Source organism: Marmota flaviventris, chromosome 7 (genome assembly GCF_047511675.1).
Source record: "Marmota flaviventris isolate mMarFla1 chromosome 7, mMarFla1.hap1, whole genome shotgun sequence".
NCBI lineage: Eukaryota > Metazoa > Chordata > Mammalia > Rodentia > Sciuridae > Marmota > Marmota flaviventris.
Genome location: NC_092504.1, coordinates 4,192,191 through 4,216,991, shown reverse-complemented (window position 1 = coordinate 4,216,991; position 24,801 = coordinate 4,192,191). Strand labels below are relative to the sequence as shown.

Genomic DNA, 24,801 nt, shown 5'->3' with positions numbered 1-24,801 from the left:
TGCTGGGCCTGGAACAGTGTGTGCATGAGCCAGACCCCCTGACTTTGAAGGGGACCCCAGGCTGGAGGAGGCAGACGGTGACCACACAGTTCAGCCAGGGGGTGAGGGCAGGGCACCCAGGTGTCCAGGGCGTCTGCAGCCCCCACCCAGCCTGGGTGTCCCTGCAGAGGACGTGTGCTCGTGATGGGGACAGAGAGCACACAGGGCAGGAGCGGGGGATCCTGGGGCTGGGAAGCAAGGGGAGGGTCACCCCTGGCTCTACCTGCTGGCACCCACATGGAAGTGGGAGCCCCTTGGCCACTCTGAAGATGGGTTTTCACTGAGCCTGCTCCCTGGGGGACAGCTGGAGGACAAGATGGGCGCCTCGTTCCCCAGCCATCTCCTGGAACCCTTTGTGGCCTCCTACCAGACTGGTGACAGGGAACCCCACACGGACAACGGGACTCAGGAGCCACATCAGAGCCAAGAAAGCCACGTACCTGCCTACTGGTACTCACTTTCCACCTGCCACCAGATGCTGTGGCCTTGCGTCACGCCTGGGTGCCACACACAGGGACGGCCCCTGTGTGCGGAGTCTGCTGTCAGATGGTGGCACAAGCGGGGAGGTTATTTTTAGCTGAAATGCGAGGCATTGCTTCAGAGACCCCACCATGCCCTGAACGCCAGGCAGCCCTGAGTTGGGTGTCCAGAGCCATTTAGTAACGATGACTGCAACAGAACAGGAACGCGCAGGGCCAGGGGCAACGATGTCCAGAAAGAAACCCTTCCTCGGAGACCCACCACCCTCTTCCAGCCAGGCAGAAAGGGCAGAGCTCAGGAGAGACCAGACGGCAGCCCCTACAGTGGGCAGTGGCCCAACAAGGCAGCAGGGGACCAGGGGAGGAAGGGAGGGCATCCACATGCTCTGCGGATCCCCTGCAGGGGTCCACTCCTGGCCTTAGAGCCCTGGGTCCTGCAGCAGCCCCTCTAGAAGCTGCTAGGGAGCCAGCTCCCACAGGCCAGGGACTTGTGCCCCCCTGGGGACCGGCCCGGACAGTGCTCCTGAGGACACCCCTGCCGGCACCCATTTCAGAGTGGATACGGGAAGGTCAGGGCCAGAGCCCCTCCCGAGTTTGAGGAAGAGAAGAGTGTCCACAGGTCCCCCCTGGGCATGGGCCGTCCCCTGCCCATCAGTGTACCAAGCACCTGCCTCAGACAAGGCCACTGTCATGTGACAGTCAAGCATAAGCACAGAGCAGATAAGGTCATTGTCCAAACCTAGATGGGCTAGACCCCGCCCTGGCCAGGAGCAGGGAGGCTGCTATCCGTCCTCCCCACCCTGGAGCCGCCCCTCCTCCCAGAGGACCAAGGCCCTGCCTGTCCCCCAAGGGCGTCCTGATCCACTGCCTCCTGAGCCACCCAGCCACCCCTGAGCCAGACCTTTCTGCCACCCTTACCTGAGGCGCCCAGGTGTGTCAGGTGCACCAATGACAACCCCTGCCTGGCCACAGGTGTGCTGCTGGCTGTCCTGGGGAGGCCCGGCCACCAGACCTCAGCAGGAGCAGAGCCCAGGACCTGGCTCCTTCCCTGAGGGCTGGAGACACGCCCAGCGCTGCCTGGTGAGTCAGACAGTCACCCTGCTCCAGAGACACCAGCCTCCAGCTGCAGGCTGCCGGGCAAGCACTGCTGTCCAGTGGGACTGGTGGCCGTGCTCGCTGTCAGGGCAGTCCCCGGCCTGCAGGGCCTGCCACGTCCCAACCCGGGAAGCCTCGTTTCGCATCCTGCAGAGGGGACCTGGTGCTCCCTGCACTGGGTGGGCTCAGCCTTGCCAACCCCAGGCCCTGAGCAGCGCCGGCCCAGGCATCTGATGGCGTGTGTCCCCAGCCCACTGGCCTTCCAGTGACGTTGCAGTTAGACGGTCACAGACAGCGCCCACTGGCAGAGAGCGCCCTCCTGTCCCGGGTGCTCCTGGCTCAGGCTGGCCCAGCAGAGCGGGTGTCTGTGGCTGTCATCATCATGGCCCAGATGTTCAGCTCTGTGCATGACCCAAGCAGCACTCTGGCTCAGGGGGTGACAGAGGGAGTGTCTCCAGCAGGGATGAGGAGGACGATGGGGATGGCCGTGATGATGGCGGTCCCCCGTCTCCTGCCAAGTCCAGCTCTGGGCCCTCTCCAGGCCCCCCATAAACCAGCAGCTCTGAAGTCGGCCTGCCAATCCTGCTTCCACAGATGAGGGAGGCGGGACTAAGTCACGATTCAAGTGACATCCCAGACCTCAGGCCCTCCCGGTGACCGCAGCACCTGTGCCGGTGGCAAGGGCCAGGAAGGAGGCTTGGTGGGCCAGGGAGCAGAGGGGAGGAGGCAGGCCACCAAGGCCGGCTGGGAAGGACCGTAGTGTAGCCGACCTTCATATCATCTGACTCCCATCAAGAGGGGAAGCTGTGAGCAGGAGGAAGCCCTGGAGGGAGCCTTGGACCCGGCCAGGCCGAGGACGGGCTTTGAAGATGGGCCGGCAGACTCATGGCTGGCAGGACAGAGGCCATTAGGGCCTGGTCCCTGAGGCAGGGGCAGCAGGGCAGGAGCAGCAGGGCAGGGGCAGCAGGGCAGGGGCAGGGGCAGGGCAGGGGCAGGGGCAGGAGCAGGGGCAGCAGGGCAGGGGTAGGGCAGGGCAGGAGCAGGGCAGGGGCAGGGCAGGGGCAGCAGGGCAGGAGCAGCAGGGCAGGGGCAGCAGGGCAGGAGCAGCAGGGCAGGGGCGGGGCAGGGCAGGGGCAGGGCAGGGGCAGGGGCAGGGGCAGGAGCAGGGGCAGGGCAGGGGCAGGGCAGGGGCAGGGGCAGGAGCAGGGGCAGCAGGGCAGGGGTAGGGCAGGGCAGGAGCAGGGCAGGGGCAGGGGCAGGGGCAGCAGGACAGGGGCAGGGGCAGGGGCAGGGGCAGGGGCAGGGGCAGGGGCAGGGGCAGGGCAGGAGCAGGGGCAGCAGGGCAGGGGCAGGGCCTGCCCCTGGGAACAGGAGCCCAGGACCCCAGGTTGGCACCCTGGGTTCTTCGGAGAGCCAGAGGCAAGGTCATGGCTGGAAGAAGGTGGGACAGGGCCGGGGACAGCGAGGCTGCCATCTGGGAAAGGGTGCAGGCCCCACTGCCCTCCCCTGTGGCCCTGCCCCTCCTGGCCACCTCTGCTACTGGGGTGCAGGGACAGGTGGGGTCCTCAGGCCCAGAAGGCCACCTCAGCTCCAAACTCAGCATCCTCCTCTCAAGTGGTCAAGAGGACCCTCCAGGGTGATCCCACAGAGTCCTAGGCTTCCCACTGTGGCCCTACCATGGCTCTGCTCCCTAGGCCAGAGGTAGGTCCTCACCTCTGGTGGCAGGGAGACAGGGTGCTGCTTCCAAGCCATGGGACAAGATGGCAACTAGAGCATGTGCAGACACTGCCACCTGCAGGTGTGAGCTCAGCGAGGACCGCAGTTAGACACGTGGAGAAACTCGAGCCACTCTGGTGAATGCAGGCTGTGGGCCCAGGGACGACCCATCAGTTGAGGAGGCACACACGGCGCTGGCCAGTGGGGACCTGGAGCCTTGTCTGGGGGCTGTGCAGAGTGGGGTGACTAAAAAGGGTGATGTGGAGAAGGATTCCTTCAGCATCCGAGAGTGCAGGAGAGACCGACTCGTGAACCGGAAAACACGGCCTGCAGGGAGCTCCGCTCAGGCTGAAAGTGGCTGCCGAGACCCAGGCACCGGTCGGTCGGCCACGCTGCAGCCGAGGCGGCGGGGAGGGGCCCTGACAGCGTGTGTGTGCCTAGGGGTTCATTAAAGCCAGCTGGAGGAATTCAGAAGGCGTCTGCTTCTGCCTTGGGTCAAAGGCAGGGGAAAAGCCCTCTTTGAAACTGGGACGTGCAGGCGGCAGGGTGAGCAGAGGGCCTGGCTGACGTGAGGGGGGCGTGGGGGCAGTCAGAGCTGCTGAAGGCAGAAGAGGAAGGGGAGGGCGCAGGAAATGGCGGCCACGGAGAGCGGGCCAGCGCCTGCGGACAGCACAGCAGGTGCTGGAGAGCATGATGACCAAGCCGGGCTCCTCGGGAATGGGTCCCACAGGAGCCGAAGAGACCAGAGCATCAGAAGGCCCGTGGGGCAGCGGGCGAGGCCACCCGGGGACCCTTCCCAACCTAGAACCCACAGATCACAGAGGGCAGAACCAGGGGCTCTCGGGAGGGAAAGTGTCAGCTGTTCCTGGTTGGACAGCACACTGTCAGGGAATCAGGAAGACATCTCTAGATCACAAGCAGTGGAAATGGGTGACTTTGCATCTTTCAAGAAGGAGAAGGGGGACAAAGAAGCTCAAACAGATCTGTCACTAGCCAAGGAGGACCTGGGCAGGTCCCTCAGTGGTGGCATTTAGGGGATAGAAAAGGACTGTGGCAGAAAGTGCCTCTAAATAGCAATCGCCCAAGTGAACGTGGAAGTGAAGAGAGTAACAAGGTGACCAGCTGTTTGGGGACAGCTGCAGGGTGAGGGCTCATCTGGCTCCACAGGACTTCCCTCCTGGCCTCGTGACGATCTCCGCAGCACGCCCCTCCCCAGCTGTGGTATGCTGTCAGCTCCACATGACCAAGCCGCCTGCAGAGGCCTCTCAGGTGTCGAAGTGTGATGGCCAAACCAGACCTGGTTGTGACCTGAAAGCACAGAACCACTGTGGTAAGAAACCTGTGCCTGGGGAGGGGTCAGTCCCCCCTCAGCCTTTCTCCAGGAAGCCTGAGGGACCACGTCCCCACCTTTGGGTGGTGGATGACTGCCCTGGGGCTCTGACGGCGCCCTCTGGAAGTGTGCGGATGCCTGTGAGCAGAGCGGGTCCTCTCACCCGTTTCTGGGAGCACCTTCAGGTTAGAGCCCCTGCACGGGCTCCAGCCTCTAGACTAGGCATTTTTTAAAAGAGGAGAAAAGCCCCAGTGGTAGGACGGGCCTAAGATGAGGACCTGTGAGTGTCGGGGAAACTGCCGATCAGGACTCGGAATCTGGGGTCTGCTCTCCTCTGGGCCGCCCCTCACAGCAGAGATCCGAGCTCTCCTCTCCGAGGCGGCTTGCTGCTTCCCGACCAGCCTGCTTCCCGCAACAAAGGGAAGCTGAGATCCTGTTTCCCGCAACCAACAGCCCTGCTCATCCCAGGCATGGATCCGTGGGTCAAGAGGTCCCTGTGTGGACTCTGGCCACCAACTGGAGGAAGAGGCCTTCATTCCAGGCCGTGGACACCAGGGACATGGGCAGGGTAGGGCAGAGCCGCTGTAGCCCTGGGCATGGCTACTGTGCGTCAGCTGGGCTGAGGCAGGAGGGCCTCCCCGAAGCTGGTCCCTGGCCTCCTGGGGCAGAGTCCCCGCGGCAGCTCTTAACCCCAGGCGTGCTTGCCGTGGCAGAGGGAGGCCATCTTAGAGGTATCACAGTGGTCAACCCCAGAGGCTTTGGGGGGACGACTCATGTGGCATCCCTAGGCCTGAGGCAGATGGACAGTCCACTAAAGACTGCACTTGGGAAAGTTCAAAGAAAGAAAGAAACATGCTCCAGCTGCAGCAGCTTGAGAGGCTGCCCGAGGCACCACAAGGTGGGGACACTGCCAGCCCCAGCCCTCAGCCAGGTCCCAGGCCTGAGCTCCTGGGGTGCAGGGATGCTGGGTGCCTGGAGGCTGGCTGTGGGCACTCGGGCAAGGCCGACCTCCCCCGATCCTTCCCTGGCTGCTGTGCACTAGGAGGGGGACTCACAGTGTGGGGGAGTCAGTGGGCACTGGCCTAGAGCAAATTCCTCAAGACCAGCAAAGCCCCCAAGGACACCAGTCAGGGCAAGGGCTAGCAGTGGCCAGTCAGTGACGCTTGGGCTGCTCTGCTGTAGTGGGCCTGCTGTGGACACCACCTGGGGTCACCCCTCCATGCCCAAATGCACAGGTGGAACACAGAGCAGCAGGCAGGATCCCCACATCGACCTCCAGACCCAAGGGCCATCTCGGCCGGAAGGGCCAACTGGAAGCCCCTACCAAGTCCTCTTCCTGCTAACGCGGCCACTAAGCCACAGTGGGTTTTAGAAGACTCGCCAGGCTGGTGCCCGTCCTGGCCTGCTCCTGGAAGGGGCTGGGGAGACTCTTGTCGCCTCTCTGCCACCCACTCCTTCCCTCATGGAAGCACTGTGCGTGTGACCTTAAGGGGGGATCATGGTGGGTCTTACTGGGACCAACGGTCCTCGTGCTAGGCAAGCAGGGGACAAGTGCAGCCTTCCTTGCTGCTCCTGCTGGTGAGAATGCCATCACCAAGGGGCTCCCGCCTTGCAGGGGTAGCCGCGGGTTACGGTCACAGCTCCTCCTAGGTCCAGGCCACTGCCCAGCCCTCAGTGGCTCTGGGACCTGATGCTCAGCACATCTGTGATGACTTGCCGGCTGGGTCTGGCAGGGGCAGGGGCAGACGCTAGAAGCTTGGTGAGACACACACACGCCCAATCCCAATGATGTCAGCAAAGCAGAAGTCACTGTAGCTATTCTGAGCATGAGAGACTTAAGAAAGGAATTGGAGGCCACGTCCCCGCAGGAGGGCTGGTGGAGACCCTCCAGGAAAACCTTGGCACTCAGGCTGGCTGGCAACAGGCACGTCTTGGAAATTCCCAGGACTGAGGGCTGGGGCTGGCAGTGTCCCCACCATGTGGTGCCTCCGGCAGCCTCTCAAGGTGCTGGAGCTGCAGCATGTTTCTTTCTTTCTTTGAACTTTCACAAGTGCAGTCTTTAGTGGACTGTCCATCTGCCTCAGGCCTAGGGACGCCACATGAGTCGTCCCCCCAAAGCCTCTGGGGTTGACCACTGTGATACCTCTAAGATGGCCTCCCTCTGCCACGGCAAGCACGCCTGGGGTTAAGAGCTGCCGCGGGGACTCTGCCCCAGGAGGCCAGGGACCAGCTTCGGGGAGGCCCTCCTGCCTCAGCCCTGACCAGCCCAAAGCAGCCACAGAGAGCTCCTCAAGAACACCCCTGTCCAACACAGCCACTCCAGGACCCCCGAGGGGGCGGAACGGAGGCCACGGGCTCCTGAGAGCGAAGGTGAGACCGTGGCCACAGCTGGCCACTGCAGCCCTCTTCCTCCCCAGCCTGCCGGCTTCCTGTGTGTCCCCTTCCATAACCTCAGTTGCCCCCACCCAGGGCCTGGCATGCTCTTCACAGCTCAGACCCAGCACTGAGGTCCCTCCTTCTGTCTGCAGCGTTCCGGTGCCCAGGGAGGCAGGTGCTTGGCCTTCCGGCTGCCCCCTCCTGCCCAACACACAGTAGGTGCTCAGTGAGTGTCCCCCGGGCTGTGGTGCTGGGAAGGCAGCCTCAGGGAGGAGCCCAGGGTGCGTCCAGCCTGCTCCCGGATGTGCGTGCCACCCTCTCGGCTCCAGTGGCTGAGCCACACAAGGTGCCTGGACGTGTGAGCGTGGCCAGGTCCACTGCTACGGCTGCTGCGGCTGCAGCTTGGAGAAGCTTCTCTGGCCAGAAGCACTTCCTGATGCCGCGAGCTCCCACCTGGCAGGTGTGGGGCTGGGCTCAACCACTGCAGGGGATGGACGCTGTGGCCAAAGGGTCCTCCCATGGCTCCTCCAGGTGGGGAAGCGGGGATCCCTGCGGGGTGGGCTTGGAAGAGGGCTGGGGCCAGAGGCTGGCAGGGAGCAGGAGTGGCCTCAGGGAAGGGGCGAGGGTGGCTCGCTCCAGGCTTCCCGGGGGATGAGTGGGGTGGCAGGGAGGCTGGCTGGCCAGCAGCTGGGGACCTGGGAGGTGCCAGTGGGACAACCTGATGAGACCTGCAGGTGAACCCTGGAGGTCGAGGACGGGGTCAGGTGGAGGGCAGTGTGGAAGCCTGCCTCGCTGACCTCCAGCCCCAGCAACAGTGCCTGCCCCAGCTGCGCCTCCCGCTGGGACCCACAGGCGAATCCCTGGAGCTGGGAACCAAGCCACGCAGCCCAGGCTGCCAGGCCTCCTGCCCCTGGCTGGGGCTCCAGGGAGCGACCTGGTCCAGGACGCTCCAGCCCACCCAGCTCGGGGGTTCTGCTCACCCCACCAAGCCTCTCTGCCAGGTGTGCTCCTGTCTTGTGTTTTCGTCCCTGGGAAGATGGCCGCGGTTAACAGCACTGTAAACAGACCCTTCCCCCAGTGCCCTCCACGGTCCGCTCCCAGCGAACGCGGCTGCCCTCCTTGGCCAGGCAGCTCCGTCTCCACTCTCCACCCCTCTGCTCCCGTGGCCGTCTCTGACTGGAACGTCTTCTCCAAACTCTCACCTCATTGAGCTCCTACTTAAACCCCAAGCCTAGTTCAACTGACCCCACCTAAAAACTTTATCAAATGGCCTCAAAGTGAGCTGCTCCTTCTACCATTCCAGAAACCTCCACTCAAAAACCAGACCCACTTTCTGTTTCCGCCTGTTTTGACCCATTGGTACCTGAGAGCAGGGCCCTCCCTGTCTGATCCCCTTCTAGCCCTGGCATGGGCTTGGCATCTGGACGGTCAGTCTGCAGACTAAAACGGTGGTTCCTTCGTGGAAGGGTTTATGCTCACCCTGCCCTGTGCCTCCCGACCCCAACCTGCGCCAGGCCCCACGCTCAGCAAGACACAGGCCTGGTCCTCAGAGCAGTTTATTAGTGACACACAGTGGTCGCGCCGAGGGGCACCAGTCAGTGGCTACACCACGTAAACAGTAGAAAGTCGATTAGTAGAGCAGAAAATTCAAGTGAGGTGGCTACAAATGGGGCAAATGGGCTGAAAAGTAGTATTTTCATTGCAAGTTTCTTTTTATAAAATTTTTTACTTTATGAATTAAATACACTGAGAAACAGTGAAAATATATTTATAGTCATCTCAAATGGGCACTACCAATGTATTTAATTTAAAAAAAAAGTTTCTTTCAAAGAGAAATTTAAATATGACTTTAGTTTTAAAAAATACAATAAGGAAATAATTACATTCTTAATATGAAAACATCTTACAACTTACAGCCATGGTCAATTAATTCTGAATACCTATGGTGTAAAAGTTGATGCTAAAATGTCTAGTGAATATTTCCTTTCTCATTAGAAAATCAATTGGAAAGATGGCCTTGGACAAATACCTTTGGTCCCTAGGAAGGAAGGTCTGCAGATGCGGCTGCAAACTTCTCCCAGGGCGCCAACGCCTGACGTTCTTGTGTGCCAGGCAGCCAGCACCCGAGGCAATGACCGCGGTACCCACAGGGTGTCAGGTCCCGGCCACCCCCACGTGACTAAGGCGACAAGCCCTGGCTGGGCAGGGCACAGCGGTCCTGGGGCCCTCCACGGGCTGGGCCTGAGCACACACAGCGGCTTCGCTTTTGATTTTCAGTTTCACAGTATGAACCCAGCTCTCCATGGGTTGTAAGAGGACAGTAGAACAGGACCAAAATATTTAGTTGCCTCTTTAAAACCATGCCCTGGTTTAAAACTATTCCCGTAGAAATGGTTTTAGGAAGCAGGAGGACGAGATGAGGAAGGCAGTGGCTCCCCTCCCTGTTGCGTGGCCCTGCAGATCTCGGGGTGTCCTGCCTGCACTGCGGTGGCAGAAGCTTGCCCGATCTCTGTGTGACCAGAGGGGACCCTGCGGCATGCACATGGCAGACGCTGGTGGCAAAGGAGGTTGCCCTCCCTCTGGTGGGAGGCCGCTGGCCCCTTGCTGCTGCCCACCCTCAGCAGGAGCCCTGGGACCTACTGTCCCCTGCAGGGGCTCTAAAGGACTGTGCTGGCGGGGCTCTCCATGGCCTGGGAAGCCGCCCTTGGAACCTGGCAGAAGGCGAGGTGGCACCAGGCAGCACCTCTGAAGCTGTCTGGTGCCCTGTGGCCGCACATGTGCTCTCGGTGCACAGATCTGGTTATTTAGGAAAAGCCAAAACAACCTGGGGACAAGCAAGACAAAGCGGACAGAGGGCTGGACAACACCGAGGTACACACAAGGAAGGAATGGGATGGAGGCGCATGCGTGGCGGCCAGTGCCACTCCAAGTGCAAAGAGAAGGGTTCCAGAAAGTTCTGTGTGTGCAGGCCCACACTCATCTGGACAGACTCTGGCATCTGGGCTGGCCTGGCCAACTCCAGCCTCTGGCTAGCATGCTGCTCCTATGTGAATGGTCAGTCAGTGAACAAAACGTTATGAAAACCTAACAGTGGGGTGAAGGATGGTGACATCATGCCAAATTATGGCCCAGAGAGAACCCCAAGGAATGACACTGTGGCCTCAGAATAAGAGGGCCTGAGCCCACAGAGGGGCTGCCGCTGACCTGTCCTGGCAGCTCCTCTGTGCTGGCCGGCCTCCTGCAGCCCTGCTGTGATCATGATTGCCTGCTGAAGTGACAGCTGACCATCGGAAGAGCCTCACTTCCCCAGGGGCTGCCCCACCTCCGCCCACTGGGCCTGGGGACAGAATCTGCCAGTGAGCTCAGCTGTCCCAGAGTCGGCCCGGAGGACGTCTGGGAGGACAAGGTGCCACGACCTGTCACCTCTGGCAGGCACCTCCAGTCGCCCAATATGTACAGACATAAATTACAACTCTATTTACTGAAAATATACAAATAAATAACTTATTTTGAAGCAAATACTTTAAACTAACTTTCTGATCACTTAGAAACGTGGAGGGGCGTGAGGGACGCTATGGAGTCGCAGGTGGAGCGCCACCTCCTCAGGACCAATGGAAAGGCTCCATGGGACATGGGAACTGCGTTTCAGTGTGCGCCCTCCCCAGGAGACCACGGCTGTGATGGGGGCTACAAACTTGGGGCTGCAGACACAACCCTGTCTTCTGGAGCGGAGACCTGGCTCCAGACCTGGCTCCGGACCCTGGCTCTGGCACCAAGAGCTGAGTCCTCAGAGGAGACTCTGAGGCCATGGGTCTCTGCCTGTACCACAAAGCTGGTCCTGGTAGTGCCCGAGGCCACCTCCCATGCACAAGACACTCTGCTGACATTCTCCTGCCTTGGCCAAGGCCAAGACCTCAGGTTGGCCACCATCAAAACCTGGCATGGTGCTTGGCAAGGGTGGCCCCGGTCAGAAGGGCCAGAGCTGAGAAAGCTCATTTGACCTGAAGGCAGCGGGAATCTATGGCAGGTCTGATTTTCTTCCCTTTATGGAAATCAGTGTCACAGGAGACGGAGAGGTCACAGTTTCCTGTGATGATGGGGAAACCCTCCCGAGAGAGAAGGGGTTCCCCAGTGACAGCCAGCCACTGGCTCTGGCGGAGGCTGCCCCTCCAGGCCTCCCTGTGAGGGCTCCAGCAGGAGGCCCCTGTGGTCAGTGCTGGCACGTGCTGTGGTGTGGGAACACCACGCAGCTCACGGACCAAAGACACTCCTGGCAGATGGCTTCACAATAAATTCAAGTTTCAGGGGGCCTCAGCCAAGCAGCCTCCCAGTCCTGCTGCGACACTTCCTTCCTCACTGGAGACGGCTCTTCTGCTCACAGAAAGCCAACTCCAGCCCTGCAGGGCCGAGGTTGTGGCAGCAGAACTGGTCCTCCCCGGGAAGGCCTGAGGACGATGAGGCCACTGTGGCTGGCCCAGGGCATGGGAGAGTGTGGGGACACTGCTTCCAGCCCTCTTTTCCTATGGTTGATGAGAATCCCTGGCTGTGGGTGTAGAGCCTGTGCTCTGGGGGTCCATCGCCAGTGTGGGCCTTCTGTGGGGACCACGCAGGCAGGCTGGCCTCGGAACGGGGGCAGAAGTGGGCGGCCGACCAGCTCCACTTTGTCCTTGAGCACAAGCGCCCTCCAGGAGACACTGGGAAGGAGGCAAGCAGGACCCCACAGGACCTGAGAGAGGCGGCGAGCTCAAGAGTCACAGCTCAGCCTCGTGTGCTGACGCACTCCTGGCTCAGCTTGACCCCTCGAGCTGGGGGCAGACGAGAGGCTCTGAAAGGTCCCCGCTGGGCCCAAAGGGCTCTAGGTCTATGACTTGCTTCCTTTCCAAAGGACGGCTCCCGCCCCAGGCAGTGGACGCCTGCACAAAGATGGTGCACCCCCCCACTACATGGCCACGGGCTCCGAGGCACCCACACTCCTGAGGCTTGGAGGGCTAGGGGCCTCAGGCCCAGGGGGAGCCTAACCAAGTACTAGGGGCACTCTGCTGCCCCCCAGAGCAGAACAATGACTAACAAAACTGGACATGGAACCTCTGGAAACTCCTCAGGTCCAACTAGGTGGGACACAGAAAAAGACATTTTTAAAGCAGGTTACAGCAAGTGGCAGCTTTCCTGTCCCAGGGAGAAAGCATCTGCCCACAAGGATGAGCAAGGGCCAACTGGCTCCCCACACGCGCTCCTCGCGCCTTGGCCTCCAGCAACCAGGGCACGCAGGTGGGGGGTCCTGAGACAGGCCACGCATCCATGCCACAGCCACGAGAGCCAAGACCTGCAGCCACCCCAGAGCGGGCCGCGCAGTGCAGGCCACGGGCTGCTTGGTGTCTGCAGGCTTGGCAGGGCTGGGGCTGAGCGTGCAGTCTGGCTGGATAGGTGACCTTCCGCCCTCTACAGGGTCTTTAAACAGCTTGTCAATCCTCTTTGCTTCTGTTTTTAACAAATATAGTTCAAAATCAAAGCCTCATAGTAGCTGTTCTAAAGGGCACCATGGTACAGTAGAAAGAACACGCGTGAGCCACGGCGGCTTGCTCGCAGGCCCTCAGGAGTCATGCTTGGTCACACTGGGGAGTGCGTCCACAGTCACTGCGAGGAGGCCAGGGGACATGTGCGGCCTCCATCTGAGGCTGGGTGGCCTGGCCTTCCTTTATGTGCCATTCTTCAACTCCCACTCCTGCAGAAAAGGAGACAGCGTAAATCCTAGTGGCCAGACACTGGGCTGACAGGGCTCATGCCCCCTGGAGACCTCAAAACTGTGGGTGCTCAGCCACCACGGGAAGCACCATGAGGTTCCTCAAAAACCTGAGCCTGGAACTCCCATGACAAATTCCCCCAGGCTTCACCGCCAGCCCTCAGGCAGGAGGAGCCTGAGGCCAGAGGGGGAGCAGGAAAACAGAGGGTGCAAGTCCAGGCGGGGCGCAGGGCAGCCTGGAACAGAGGGCCATGGCGAGGCGTACTCCTGCTGGCCAGAGTCTCGGAGACGCCCTGCGGACAGAGCCATCACTAGAGGCCGCACAGGGCCTGGTTCCAGAGCAGTGGAACCCAGAGATGGGAGAAGGGCAGCTGGGTCAGGGAGGGGAGGGGGCCAGCATTCCCCAGGGATGAGGACAGGGTACAGTTGGAAGGTGCTGAAGTCCTGGAGGTGGGGGTGACGGGAACGTGCCGAGAGCCGCTCACCTTTGCACAGGAGAGTGGCAATGCCTGTTGTGCTCACTTTACCACAAGGCATGGGGAGGGTCACGGGAACAGTCCTGCATGGGCCCCTTCTTCCACAAGCCCCGCCCACTTCTGGGACACTAAGGAGCCAGAGACTCCCTCTTGATTTTAAATCCCAGTTTCTGAAGGAGGGTATGGGGGGGGAGCTTGGTGACGTTCAGCACGTTCTGGCAGGAGGCTGAGCAGAGCAGGAGGACAGCCCAGCCCGCTCTTCACCCTGCCCAGGGCTCAGGGTGCCACGTGCCTGCCCGGGAGACTGGGGCTCACCTTGGCCTTCCGCAGCACATGCCCCCGGCAGGGGGAGTTGCCCGCTGGCTGGGTCTTCCTCAGGACAGCAGCGCTGTTCACAGGCAGGGGCCCTTCTGCGTCACTGGTGTCACAACTGGAGATGGGCGAGTTCTCCAGAGTGCGATGCCTCAACCCGGGAGACTGTCACAAAGAGGGAAGTGTGGTGTGAGAAGTGGGTTCTGGCTCCCAGGTATTCTCCAGCATTTTAAAGAAGAAATGGATTTTGAAAATGACCAGAACTAGACACAAGGACAGTAAGAGCCCAGGCCTAATCCTCAGCACCCTTTAGCCACCCTGCCACTGACAGCAGAGCTGAGGCTGGGAGGCTCCACTTGGTGGTAGTGGCCAGGACACGTGAGTGGCATCCAGAGCCAGCCCTGCCGCTCACACGGTGCTGCCTCTGGCTCCTGCATCTGCACAGCTCTCGCTTACTCCGGGGAATCCCCAGGGACTGGCTGCCGGAGAGGCTCAGGTGGCAGCGGAGGTGTCTGGACTGGCATCAAGTTGGGAATGCAGTCACAGTGAGCCACAGGCCACTGATATTCAGGGGTCATGAACATTCAGGCACCCTGCCATGTTGGAGAGGTTTCCGGGAGACTTGAGATAGAACAACCCTCACCCTCAGTTGCCAAGGCGCCACATTTGCCCTCCCATATAGGAGTCAAACTGCTCTCTGGGAAAACCTGCTGGCAATCTGCTGCACCCCAGTCACAGTCTCCAAGGACTAACCCTGCTGTCATCACTGCCATCAGACGCTGCTCAGGGGCACAGGGTACTGTTTGGGGAGGGCAGTGTCTCCTGTAGCATCTGACAGACAGCTCAGTCCCCTGTGGGCTCCATGACTGTGCGCTCCTACTACACTGTGGGGCTGTGAGCAAGCTCTCCCTGGCAAAGCTTCTCAATGCCCACCCCGAGAGGCTGCAGGTGGAGTGGTTGGGAAAAGGACAGAAAAAAGACATCTGTGGGAGAGGCCAGGCGGGCAACCTGCACCTGCTTCTGCAAAGCCTCCCTCTGAGGAGCCACTCTTGTGCACACGGGGTCTGGAGGCAATTAGGCAGAATGCTGCCGCACCAATGCCAGGCAGGTGATGGCAACCACGGTCCTCGGAGAGGCCCTCAGAGGGCGGAGGCAGCAGCTAGCACAGCGGGCAGAGGGGCGGGCGTGCACACTGCCCAGCCCTGAGCCTCTGAGAGCTGAGCTGGCTCCTGAGGCCAGACGGGCATGTGTGAGCAGGAGGAGCTGATGAAGGGGCCAGAGAGGGGCTCTAGAGGGACAGGGATCCAGGAGTGTGAGGTTGCTGCCGGTGGAGGAAGCAGGGGACACTCCAAAGGCCTCTGGAGCTGGAGAGAGGCGAGCACTCAAGCGCCTGTGGGATCTAGAGTTCCAGAGGTCACCCGTGCAGGGCAGGCTCAGAGAGGAAGCACGCTGCAGCTGGGTTTCCAGATTTCATCTGGAAGGACAGGTGAAGCAGGCAGGGCCAGAGGGCGGCAGCCTGCAGGGAGTAGGGGACGAGGCAGCACCCTTCATGTTTCATGTGCCACAAAAGGAGAAGGAAGCTACCAGAGGAAGGCTGGAGGTGCAGGATTCTCATGGGTGTCTGAAGTCTGGAGAGGTGGGACCCAGGGCCCAGCTAGAGGCTCCAGTTGCTACAGGGAAGCTCAGTCCCCGCTGGCTGGCGATGGAGCAGTCCCCCAGCCGCCCAGCCCACCGTTACCCTCCAGCAGGATGGTGGCCCAGGGGTGTATGCTCTCCTGCCTCCGATCACAGACATGAGTCCCTCTGAGGCCCAGAACTCTGCAGCCCAGGGAAGACCCCTCCTGGCCCTCCCCACTCTCTCTGCTGCACCTGGCTTCACAGGCCCTTGGTCCTAGGTCAAGTCAGACACAGAGACTCAGCACTCCAAGCCACCCAGCCCTCAGAGCCTGGGTCCCACGGCACCCACCCTCTCCATAGCTGAGGAGTGCTGTGGTGGGCTTCCCCTCTCGTGAGGACACAAGTGCCCCGGGACAGGGACATTTATGTAGTATATTCAATGGTTGGAACAGAATAGTTTGTGACTCACCGAGGGAACAAGGTATGACTTCATATATATAGTAGCACATAACGATACACCACGTTACATATAAATTACATACAATACTATTGATATATGACCATATAAATATAATAGTAATATACGATCATACAAGCATATAATTGTTGAATGAATGAGTCAAATAAACATAATCTGCATATAATGCACTAATATGCACCTATCAGTCTATTTAACTAAGGACAATGAATGGAGTGAGTCGATACATGAGAGCCCATGCATCCGTGCTGGAAGGACACCCTGGAGTCCACACCTCTCCCCACAGCAGGCAACATTGTCACCTAGCAGATGAGAACCTGGGCCAGCTGGGCTGGGGGTAGCTCAGTGACAGAGCACCCACCCAGGAGGCATGAGGTCCCGGGACTGATCCTGGGCACCATGCACACAACGGAAGCACAGAGCCCAGGCGAGAGGGGCCAGGTGTGGAAACCCCGCCTGCTGTCCCCCAGCCTGCAGGGCTGTGGGTCCAGTGATGGAGCAGCTCCCCGCCTGCTGGAAATGGCTCTGCCTAGGGGGCCATCTCTGAGGCGAGGGGTGGCCCTTGTGCTGTGACAGGGGCTGGGCTTGGGGAGGAGAGTAACGTGGCAAAGGTGGTGTGGCAGGGCTGCTGGTGGTGGCTAGGTGGGTGCTGGGTTTTGGTGGTGCCCATAAATCTGGCAAATCCACCAAATGCACATGTGGAGGGCATCGGATCCACTCAGGTTGGCCGTGTGCCAGATGCCTGGCAAGAAGAACCTGCCTTAGGAACACTGGGGTGCAGGTGGCGGGCTGAGGGTGCACCAGCGTCAGCCGCAGTGGGGTCAGCTGCATACTGGACTCCTGAGCGGGTGGACTGTGCTTGATGGGCATCACGCCTTTTTTGTGAAACAGAAGCAACAACCCGGGGCTCACGAGGCCGCTGGGGCTCATGAGGCTGCTGGGGCTCAGGCGTGGAACTGCCTGTCGAGGGGCTGGTGTAGCATCAGCAGTCCAAGGGGAGGACTCATTTGAGAGGCGATTCCATATCCCATCAGCTCTGAGGGTCCCAGCCTGGAACCCATGCCCCCACCCCTGGGCTCCAGCACCAAATGTGCTACACGGAGTCACCCTTCTCTTAGGGATGGACGTGCAGCAAGGACCTGGTAGAAGTTTCCGTGCAGAGGTAAGAAAATTCAACGTCAGCCAGCCGAGGACACAGCTGACAAACGTGTCCAGTGCCAACATATGACGACGTGTGAGCCCGTGTGAGCTTGCACGTCGGGAGACCCAGAGTGAACTGAGACCCGCCCCAGAGCACTTCCCCGGGGGGCTCTGGCCCTTCTGTGGCTTCTGCAGGGAGTTGGCAGGACGCTTACCTGTGGACTTGATGTCCCTGACTTTGGCTCAATGGCCAGCCCCAGGGTGACGCCGCCAGCCAGGGCTTTCTTCAGGCTCTCCTTGACCTCGGTCAGCTCCAGCTCCAGGCTGACCCGCTCCGCCTCCCTCTGCTTGCACTCCTCCTCCAGCTTCCTCAGCTTGTCCTCCAGGACCACCGGGGTCTTCCTGCCTGCAAGTCCAGAGTCACGCTGTCACTGCCAGGCTCTCAGGAGGGACCTCTGTGCCCACTGGACCACTGGCTCCCAGCACAGCTCGCGCGCAGGCCTTGTCCAGCCTGGCTGTGCTGCAGGACAAGTCCCCTGGAACGGCTCCCCTGCTCCAGGCACCAGCCTCTCTGCTCATGCTGAGGTCTGTCACAGTGACCTGCAGCACGCAGCATCCATGCTAGACGGATGAGGAAACCGAGTCTAAGAGGCTGGCAAACGCGCCCAGGCCCTGCTGATGCTGCCCGCACTGGGGACTCTCTTGTTGGAGGCTAAGTTCCAGGGCCTCCCTGCAGCTCACCAGCTGCAGCTCTGCCACGAGGCAGGGAGAGAGCCGCTCCCTCCTGCCAGCTCCACGCTAGGCTCTGGTCCCGACCAGGTAGCCCTGGCTGGACGCTCTCCCTGCCTCCTCCTCCGGGGCCTGCCCTCCACTCTTCCAGAAGCGCCTCCCTCCACAGTGATCCCCCAGGCTCCAAGCCAGAGAGGCCGAGCTCTGATGAGCTGGGTGACTGTGTGGCAGCTTCAGCTGTGTGTGAATGAGCCAGTGAGAGCTTCTGTGGCCTCCCGTCCTCTGCACCTGCCCTCCCTCGCCTTCTGAGGCTGGCAGAGCTGTCTGAAGAGCCAGCCTTGCTGCTGTGGGGGAAGTGGTCTGGCATGGTGGCATGGAGGCAGCCCAAATCCCATCCCCAGGCAGGCGCTCCTGCCAGCAGGAGAGAATAGGGTGGCCGGGGTGCTCTTCTGCCTCCTGCTCCCCTGCTAGACTGCACCCTCTTTGGACCCTCGGACCTGGCCGTTCTCAACCCCGACCGACACATTCTGCTTGCTCCCCAGCCCCTCCAGGGAAGGGAGGGCTGCTCCCTCCTGTGAAGCCTCTGCTGTCCCCTGTGAGTGGGACCTGCCCCAGTGGAGGGCACTCCTGCTGAGAGACCCCCTGGACACCTGTTACCACAGGGCTCGCCCCTGGACCCGTCTCTCATTGGCACCTGAGGCTGGAATGGAGCTGGAGCTGCACTGGGCAGCCTGGGCTCAGGTCCAGCCTCTGCTGCGGCTGCACCTATAACCACGCAGGGCCCGCCCTGGCTTGCCAGGCACGCCCTGCGCCCTAGGAGGCGCGACACAGACAGTCCCCGTGACAGCCTCCATGGTCCCAGGCCTCGCAGGCAGAGCAGAAGGAAGCCCCCACCCCCCCTACCTGCATTCACTGCGATGGCAGCCCTCAGGTCCTTCCTCTCTCTGCGGAGCTGCGCCAGCCGGTCCCGCAGTGCCTCCTTCCTCTTTAGCAGCTCCTCTTCTTTGGTCTGCAAGCGCCTGGCATCCGCTTCCACCCGGTTCTTGCCGTATTTGTACTGGTCAGCATCTGGCAAGCAAAGCAGCAGAGGAGTCAGGTGGCCATGGTCATGCAAAGCTGCCACCCAACAGGGAAAGAGCAGCAAAGGTTTGAACTAAGGAGAAAAGTGGCCGTTCAGATTCCCCAACACTCTTTGAATCAAATTTTTACAAATGAAATTGAATGTGGAACTGTTTTAATCCTCTTCCCTTTGAGGCACACGACTGGCTGGAAGTTAACATTCTGTGATGTGGGAAGACAGCTGCCTATTACTATCAGGAATGATCTCTGGAATCTGTGAAGTTCTCCATATTTTTCAAAACCCTTGCCTGACCCCACCTATCCTATTCCTTATGAGCATATTTTACCCTGACCTGATGGTAGTTCTGTCCTCACCCCCAGACCAGGCCCTGGCCGGGGACCAGTCCTGTGGCAGGGCACACGGGTCAACTGCATACTGGACAGCAGTGAGCCTGGAGCTGCTTAATCTCTGTGTCTCAGTTTTCTCATCTGTGAAGCTGGGATAGTAAGAGCAGTGTCACGGGGTTGTCCAGAGGGTTCAGTTGACTGATGCTCATAAAGCACTGAGAACACCAAGGCGCGCTCCTCAGAAACATGTGCTAAATGAAGGCGGAAGAAGCTAGCTTTGGGGAAGTCCGGAGGCTTGGCCCACATCACACCACCAGTTCACATGGCATTAAAAGTCCCTACCCAGGGGCTGGGCTTGTGGCTCAGTGGAAGAGCGCTCGCCTAGCACATGCGAGGCCCTGGGTTCAATTCTCAGCACCACATAAAAATGAATAAATAAAGGTATTGTGACCAACTACAACTGAAAAATAAATATTAAAAAAAATCCCTACCCTGGCTCTCTTCCTCTTGTTACTTGGCCTTTCAACTACAGAAACATAGGAAGAGTCTCTTTGAGAAGGTCCACCCCAGAGGGGAAAGCTCTGACCAAGGACCTCCAAGCTCAGAGTGGTCATGCAGAGCTGGGGTGTCTGCACTCCAGCCATGCCCTACCCTTCACACCCACAGGTCTGACTGCTGGGGCCTAGAATCTGCTGCGAAGCCTCAGGGGAGGGGGCATGATGGCAAGAAGCAGGAGAGTAGGCACGCAAGGGCCTCTCCTTGCTGTGACTCTGGTGAGCACCTGTCTCCCCACTCAGCTCTTGTCTGTGAAGCAGGAGTGAGAAGGACTGCCTGAGTTTCTCAAAATGACCTATGTCCCTACAGTGACTTCTGTCTAAATGACAGGGCTCCTGGTGTGGCACAGACACTCACAGGCAGCTCTCGTCATTCTCTGTGACAACCACTCCCCAGCCCTGTCTGTATGCACCATGGCACCACGACCAGTGCCTGCCCTGGGGGCTGGGTCCACCACAGCAAGGCACGAGGACCCCAGCGGAGCACTGCTCCCTGATACTGTGTGTCAACACTGCTTCTCATCCTAAAGAAACCACAGAATGACTTCAGAAGGGTCCCAGCCCGAGGGCAGCTCATCAGCAGGGGAGGCCACAGCTAGTCACAGCTGAGGCAGGCAGGCCAAGGGCCACTCTGCTCACTGGGTCGAGCTTGCAGCTCTCCTCCCTGGTCCCCACGCCCTAAACCCCCCCACAACCTAAAGGCAACAGGCCAAATCCAGCCAAGACAGAATGCTATTATTTTTCTTTTGTCAACATTAGATGTCACCAAAGTTAATAAAAATTCCTAAAAGTTCTCACAAAACAACGGGTGAGCCACGCAGGGAGCAGAACCCACAGGGAGCATCGAAGTGCTGAGCTCAAGGAGACTGCGCGCCAGGCCCTTCTCGGTGGAGCGTCGCGGTGCCTTCCTCCCCCTGGGGAGCAGCACTGCAGTGGAGTGTGGATGCCGCCCCACACATCAGGGAAAGCAGACTTGCTAGAGGGCAAGGCCCGGTCAGCACGCGGGTGGACAGAGCAGGTCCCGAGGAGCAGGATGTAGGTCTGGAGGGAACAGCAGAAGAGCCCCCTGGAGAGGGCACAGGCTTCCCGCGGCAGAGCAGCCAGGGGCGAGGCAGGCTCTGCTCTGTGTGGGGCGGAGCCTTGATCTCTGGGGTGACCGCTCCCCCAGCTCCACTGTTCCAGCTTCGAAAGCTCAGCTACAAGCCCTAAGGAAGGGTGGCACACGTGACAGCAAACCTTTTCTGACAGGCCAGCTGGCTCGGAGCTCCACTTCTCTGCGTCCTCAGCCGTAGCTGCAGTACCCAAGGCGATAAATGCTGCCCGGCTGGCCAGCTGGCCCTCAGACGCCCGTTATGAGAAGGGCGAGGGCAAGTGCAAACCAGAGACGGCGATGCCGCCCAGGTTCCTCCACGTGGAGACAAGAAAGCAGGTCTGTCTCGGGCATGCTGCGCCGGCTCCTGCCTCACAGGCCTCTGCCCTGTCTGCTTCCAGATCACCTGCTGTCCCAAAGCCTGGTTCTCACTTGGGCTCCGTCACCCATCGCGAGAGATCCGGAGATTCCTGTGCTGCTCCCAGATTCTTTTCTCATTTGGAAAGTATGGTAGGCGAACAAACCCACCCTGATAACGAGGCTCTGAGAGATCAGCAGGTGACATCAGGAACAGCTTGTCGCGGTCCAGGACCACCAGAGACGACAGCCCGGGGTCCTTGGGCTGCTCCATTACTCAAGCACGGGCACCAGCTCTGCTCTTTCCCTGCAGCGGCCACAGCTGCCCCTGACTGGGCCTGGCAGACGGGCGGGCTGTGTCCAGAGAGTGCACACAATGGACCAGCTGCACGTGAGGAAGGGGACTCCAACCAAGGTCTCCTGACCCAAAGTCCAGGGACAAGGCAGTTGCACCCACAAGTCCTGCTGACATGGCAGGCAGCTCTGTGCTCCTCAGGCATGCAAAGGTCCTGGGGCATGGGTAAGAGGTCCTTGCCAGCTCCCACCCAGCAAGGGAAGGACAGGCTGCACACTGTCCCCTCTCTCCAACAGACTTCCAAGCTGACGCTTGCCATGTGAGCAGCCCAGACACTCTCCACTACCCAAGCTGCAGTCAGAATCAGAAAGCAGAGAATCTGGTGGAAACTCACTTGAAGCCGTCCGTCTCACGCTGGCTGCAGAATCCACTTTTTTCTGCTGACTGCTGGGAGCCTTCCCTTTCCCAGGAACCCCATTAGATGCCACGGGGGGCTTCTTCCCCTTGAGCTGTTGAAATAAACAGAAAATAAAAAACAAAACAAAAAAAAAAGCCCTATTTCTTTCCTAAGGAAATTTCTCTGGCTCTCTGACTCTGTGAAACCCAGCTCGGTCAGAGAAAAAGGTGGTGAGGAGACCGACTTGGCTTCAGACTCCAGACCATGTGGCTTCCTGGGACAGCTAGGGAGGCCAGAGGGTCCTCCAGGAAGTGGGCGGGAATGCTGGGCAGCTCTGGCCTCACTGGGACCAAGCCCACTGCTGAGAAACGGGCATGGCCTTCAGCTGGGGCCACTGAAGCCTGTTTCCAAAGCAGGTACTTTTTAGGGTGGGAGCATGACTACACTGCTAGGTTTCTGCTTCAAGGACTCTGAGTGACAGTCTAATAGGACAGATGACTGCCTTCTGAGTCACTGGTGGGGAGGCAAATGACACATAGTGTAGAAACAGTCTGAGTAACACAGAAAATAAATTTGACCAGCTACAAATTAAAAAAAAAAAAAAACTGAACAGTGCCCCACTTCTTCAACTGCTGCAGGCCAAAGGACTCTGTTTGGCAGAGGTGATGCCATGCCACTGAGGCCTGACTCCTTATGTGACAGTCAGCTGTACGCCGGCCCTTGCTTTCTACTGTGCCACCTCGCCTGCTGCCATGGGCCTGGGCGTGGGGAGGCCCCGTCATTGAAGAGAAGCTGAGCAAGCCACTAAAGCTTTCTGAGCCTCTGTTTGATCACTCAAGAACATAAAAAGGTATGGACACCTCCCTGCTGGGCTCCCAAAAGTTTGAACGACACAGCACAGCCGCACGGCAGCTGGTGCACGGTCTTGCCAGGGGACAGAAGGCTTCCCCTACCGTGGGCAAGTGAGGGAGGGAAATGGGGTACTCTTTTGACTTATAGTGCAAGGCTCACTTGAAACAAGAGTTTGAACAACAACAATGTGAAAGCTCCACACGCTGACCATGCACCAAATGGTCCCCAACATGGAGACAGTCCGAGTATGCAGATAGCATGTTTCATTGCCTGTTTTTACCTCAGGGAACTCCAATGACAACACAAAGCACATAAATACATGCATAGGTAAGTTTCACTTAGTAAATGAAACATGTTGACCAGATTTTTGGCACAAGTACTCATGAAAATAGTGGAGGACCATGGTGCTCACACACTGGACGCTCAGACTCCCGGAGTCGGAATCTCCAGGAGGCCATCTGGGCACGTGTCGTTGGTGGCCAAAACGTTTCCTTGGGGAGTTTGATGAGCTAGTCCCTTGGGAGGTGTCTGTCTGAGCACCACTGTCTGAAATCCTCGACCCTTACCTGGTCCCATCATTTCTTAAGGTCACCCTCAGGACCAGGACGGAGAGGATGCATAGCTCGCCCCGTACTTGCTTTATGTGAGCAGAGTTCTCTTAATGGGTGCTCAGGTCTCCAGGGAAAGCAGAGGAGACTTTAGGCTGGGAATGCACACCACGCAGCACCTGCCCTGCAGCACTGCCTTGCCGCAGACAGAGTGTGGCGTGGGCGGCGCTCAGCCTCCAGGCTGCTTATCAAGCAGTGGTCCCTGCTGCTGGCTGCAGGAGCAGGCCTCACATTCACGCCGGGACACACACGGCGCTTGAACAGCACCCATCCATGCCAAGGTCAAAAGCCAGAGCGGACCCCTGCTCGTTTATGCAGCACAGGATACTACTGAAGCTTCGAGTCAAGAATCTGGAAAGCTTGGCTGCCCTGTCCTTCCCCGAACCTTTGTCTTTTGTTGACATGATTCTCAAAATTCACTGGAGCTTTTCCAAGAGTGGAAAGAGAGCCTCAATGCCCTGAGCACTAGCCAGCACTGCTCACTGCTCCTGGGGCCGCACTGCAGACTAGGCTCTAGTGGAGGAAACGCCCACGCTTTGTGCCCTAGGGGGCGGGAGCTGGCTGCAGGGCTGGCTGCGGGGTGACCCTGGGGACCGGGGGTGTGGTGCAGTACCTGGGAGTGCAGCCCGAGAGACGCCCTCCCCACAGCAGAGGTGTTAGTGAGAGACGGAGAGCAGGGTGGGCCGCAGGAGGTGGGGGCCTTGCAGAGGTTAGAGGACAGCTTGTCAGCGGACAGCCTGGAGGCCCTTCTGTCAGCAGGACAGGAGCGAGCAAAGATTTTCGGAGACGGCAGGTTATCGTAGAGGCCCTCGTTATCATAGAGCGCCTCTTCGCCTGGGCCTCTGCTACCGGAGGCGGGGAAGCCGTCGTCCGGGTCCCACTGGAACACACAGCTCTGTCGTTAGTGACCCAGACACAGGAGAGAGAGCAGACTTTAGCACAGCGAGATAGCACACCCCGAGACACAGGTGTTGCCAATACAGCACCCCCACACACAAGCAGGTGGACACACTCAAAAGAATCCCTTTACTTCTAGGGTTTTAGGGAAGGAAGGTTTCTTTCTCCTTAAATCCTTCCCAGCACCATTATTTTATGACATTTTGTTTTTTTCTTCAGGCAGAAAAGAAAACACTGCTTGGAAACTTCCTTCTTTAGAAGACTGGAGTTTGGAAGTCCCCTAATGCAGGACCTGGACGTGGCAGGAAGGGAGGAATGGACACTGCCCCGAAAAGGCGTGAGAGCCGCGCCGGGCTCCTTCCCTACACACACACACTGGCTGCCCTGGCCTCTGCCCACCTGAAGAAGTAGGGGAAGCCCAGCCAGAGGCCGGTCACAGCTACTTGGAGGCAGAGCTGGACTTGGGGCTGCTCGTGGCTGTATGCCACAGCACTGATGAGCCTTGAGCTCTCCTGGGGGACGAGGGCTGGAACTGAGACCACCAGGCTGCTCCACGCTTGCCCTACCAGGCCGAGGACCTCAGGTCACGGTCACTGTCTACAGGCACCAAGGTGCCAATGCTGTTATGCCTGAAGAAAGTGCCATAAGCAAAACAGTCCCTTAGAAAGGGAGTGGCTGCACAGAAAACAGGTGCTTCAGAACCTGACGAAGACCACGGTGTTTAGCAGACACCTGGAACAAAGGACTCAAACAGGGACAAGCCACCTTATGGGACAGAGACATCTAGAGCACGGACACTGAAGTATAAATAAACACC

General features: G+C 59.4%; 1 protein-coding gene across 1 annotated transcript in view; it reads right to left on the bottom strand.

Annotated features, from left to right (window-relative positions):
• Nucleotides 1-8,585: 8,585 nt before the first annotated feature.
• Nucleotides 8,586-24,801, bottom strand: part of Afap1 (actin filament associated protein 1) — a 132,800-nt gene continuing 116,584 nt past the window's right edge. Inside the window, exons 13-17 of the mRNA XM_027937741.2 lie at nucleotides 21,625-21,739; nucleotides 18,431-18,595; nucleotides 17,014-17,204; nucleotides 13,567-13,728; nucleotides 8,586-12,757 (exon numbers count right to left, since the gene is read on the bottom strand). Of these exons, the coding sequence (XP_027793542.2) occupies nucleotides 12,731-12,757; nucleotides 13,567-13,728; nucleotides 17,014-17,204; nucleotides 18,431-18,595; nucleotides 21,625-21,739 (660 nt within the window). The 3' untranslated portion in view covers nucleotides 8,586-12,730. The remainder of the gene's footprint in view (nucleotides 12,758-13,566; nucleotides 13,729-17,013; nucleotides 17,205-18,430; nucleotides 18,596-21,624; nucleotides 21,740-24,801) is intronic.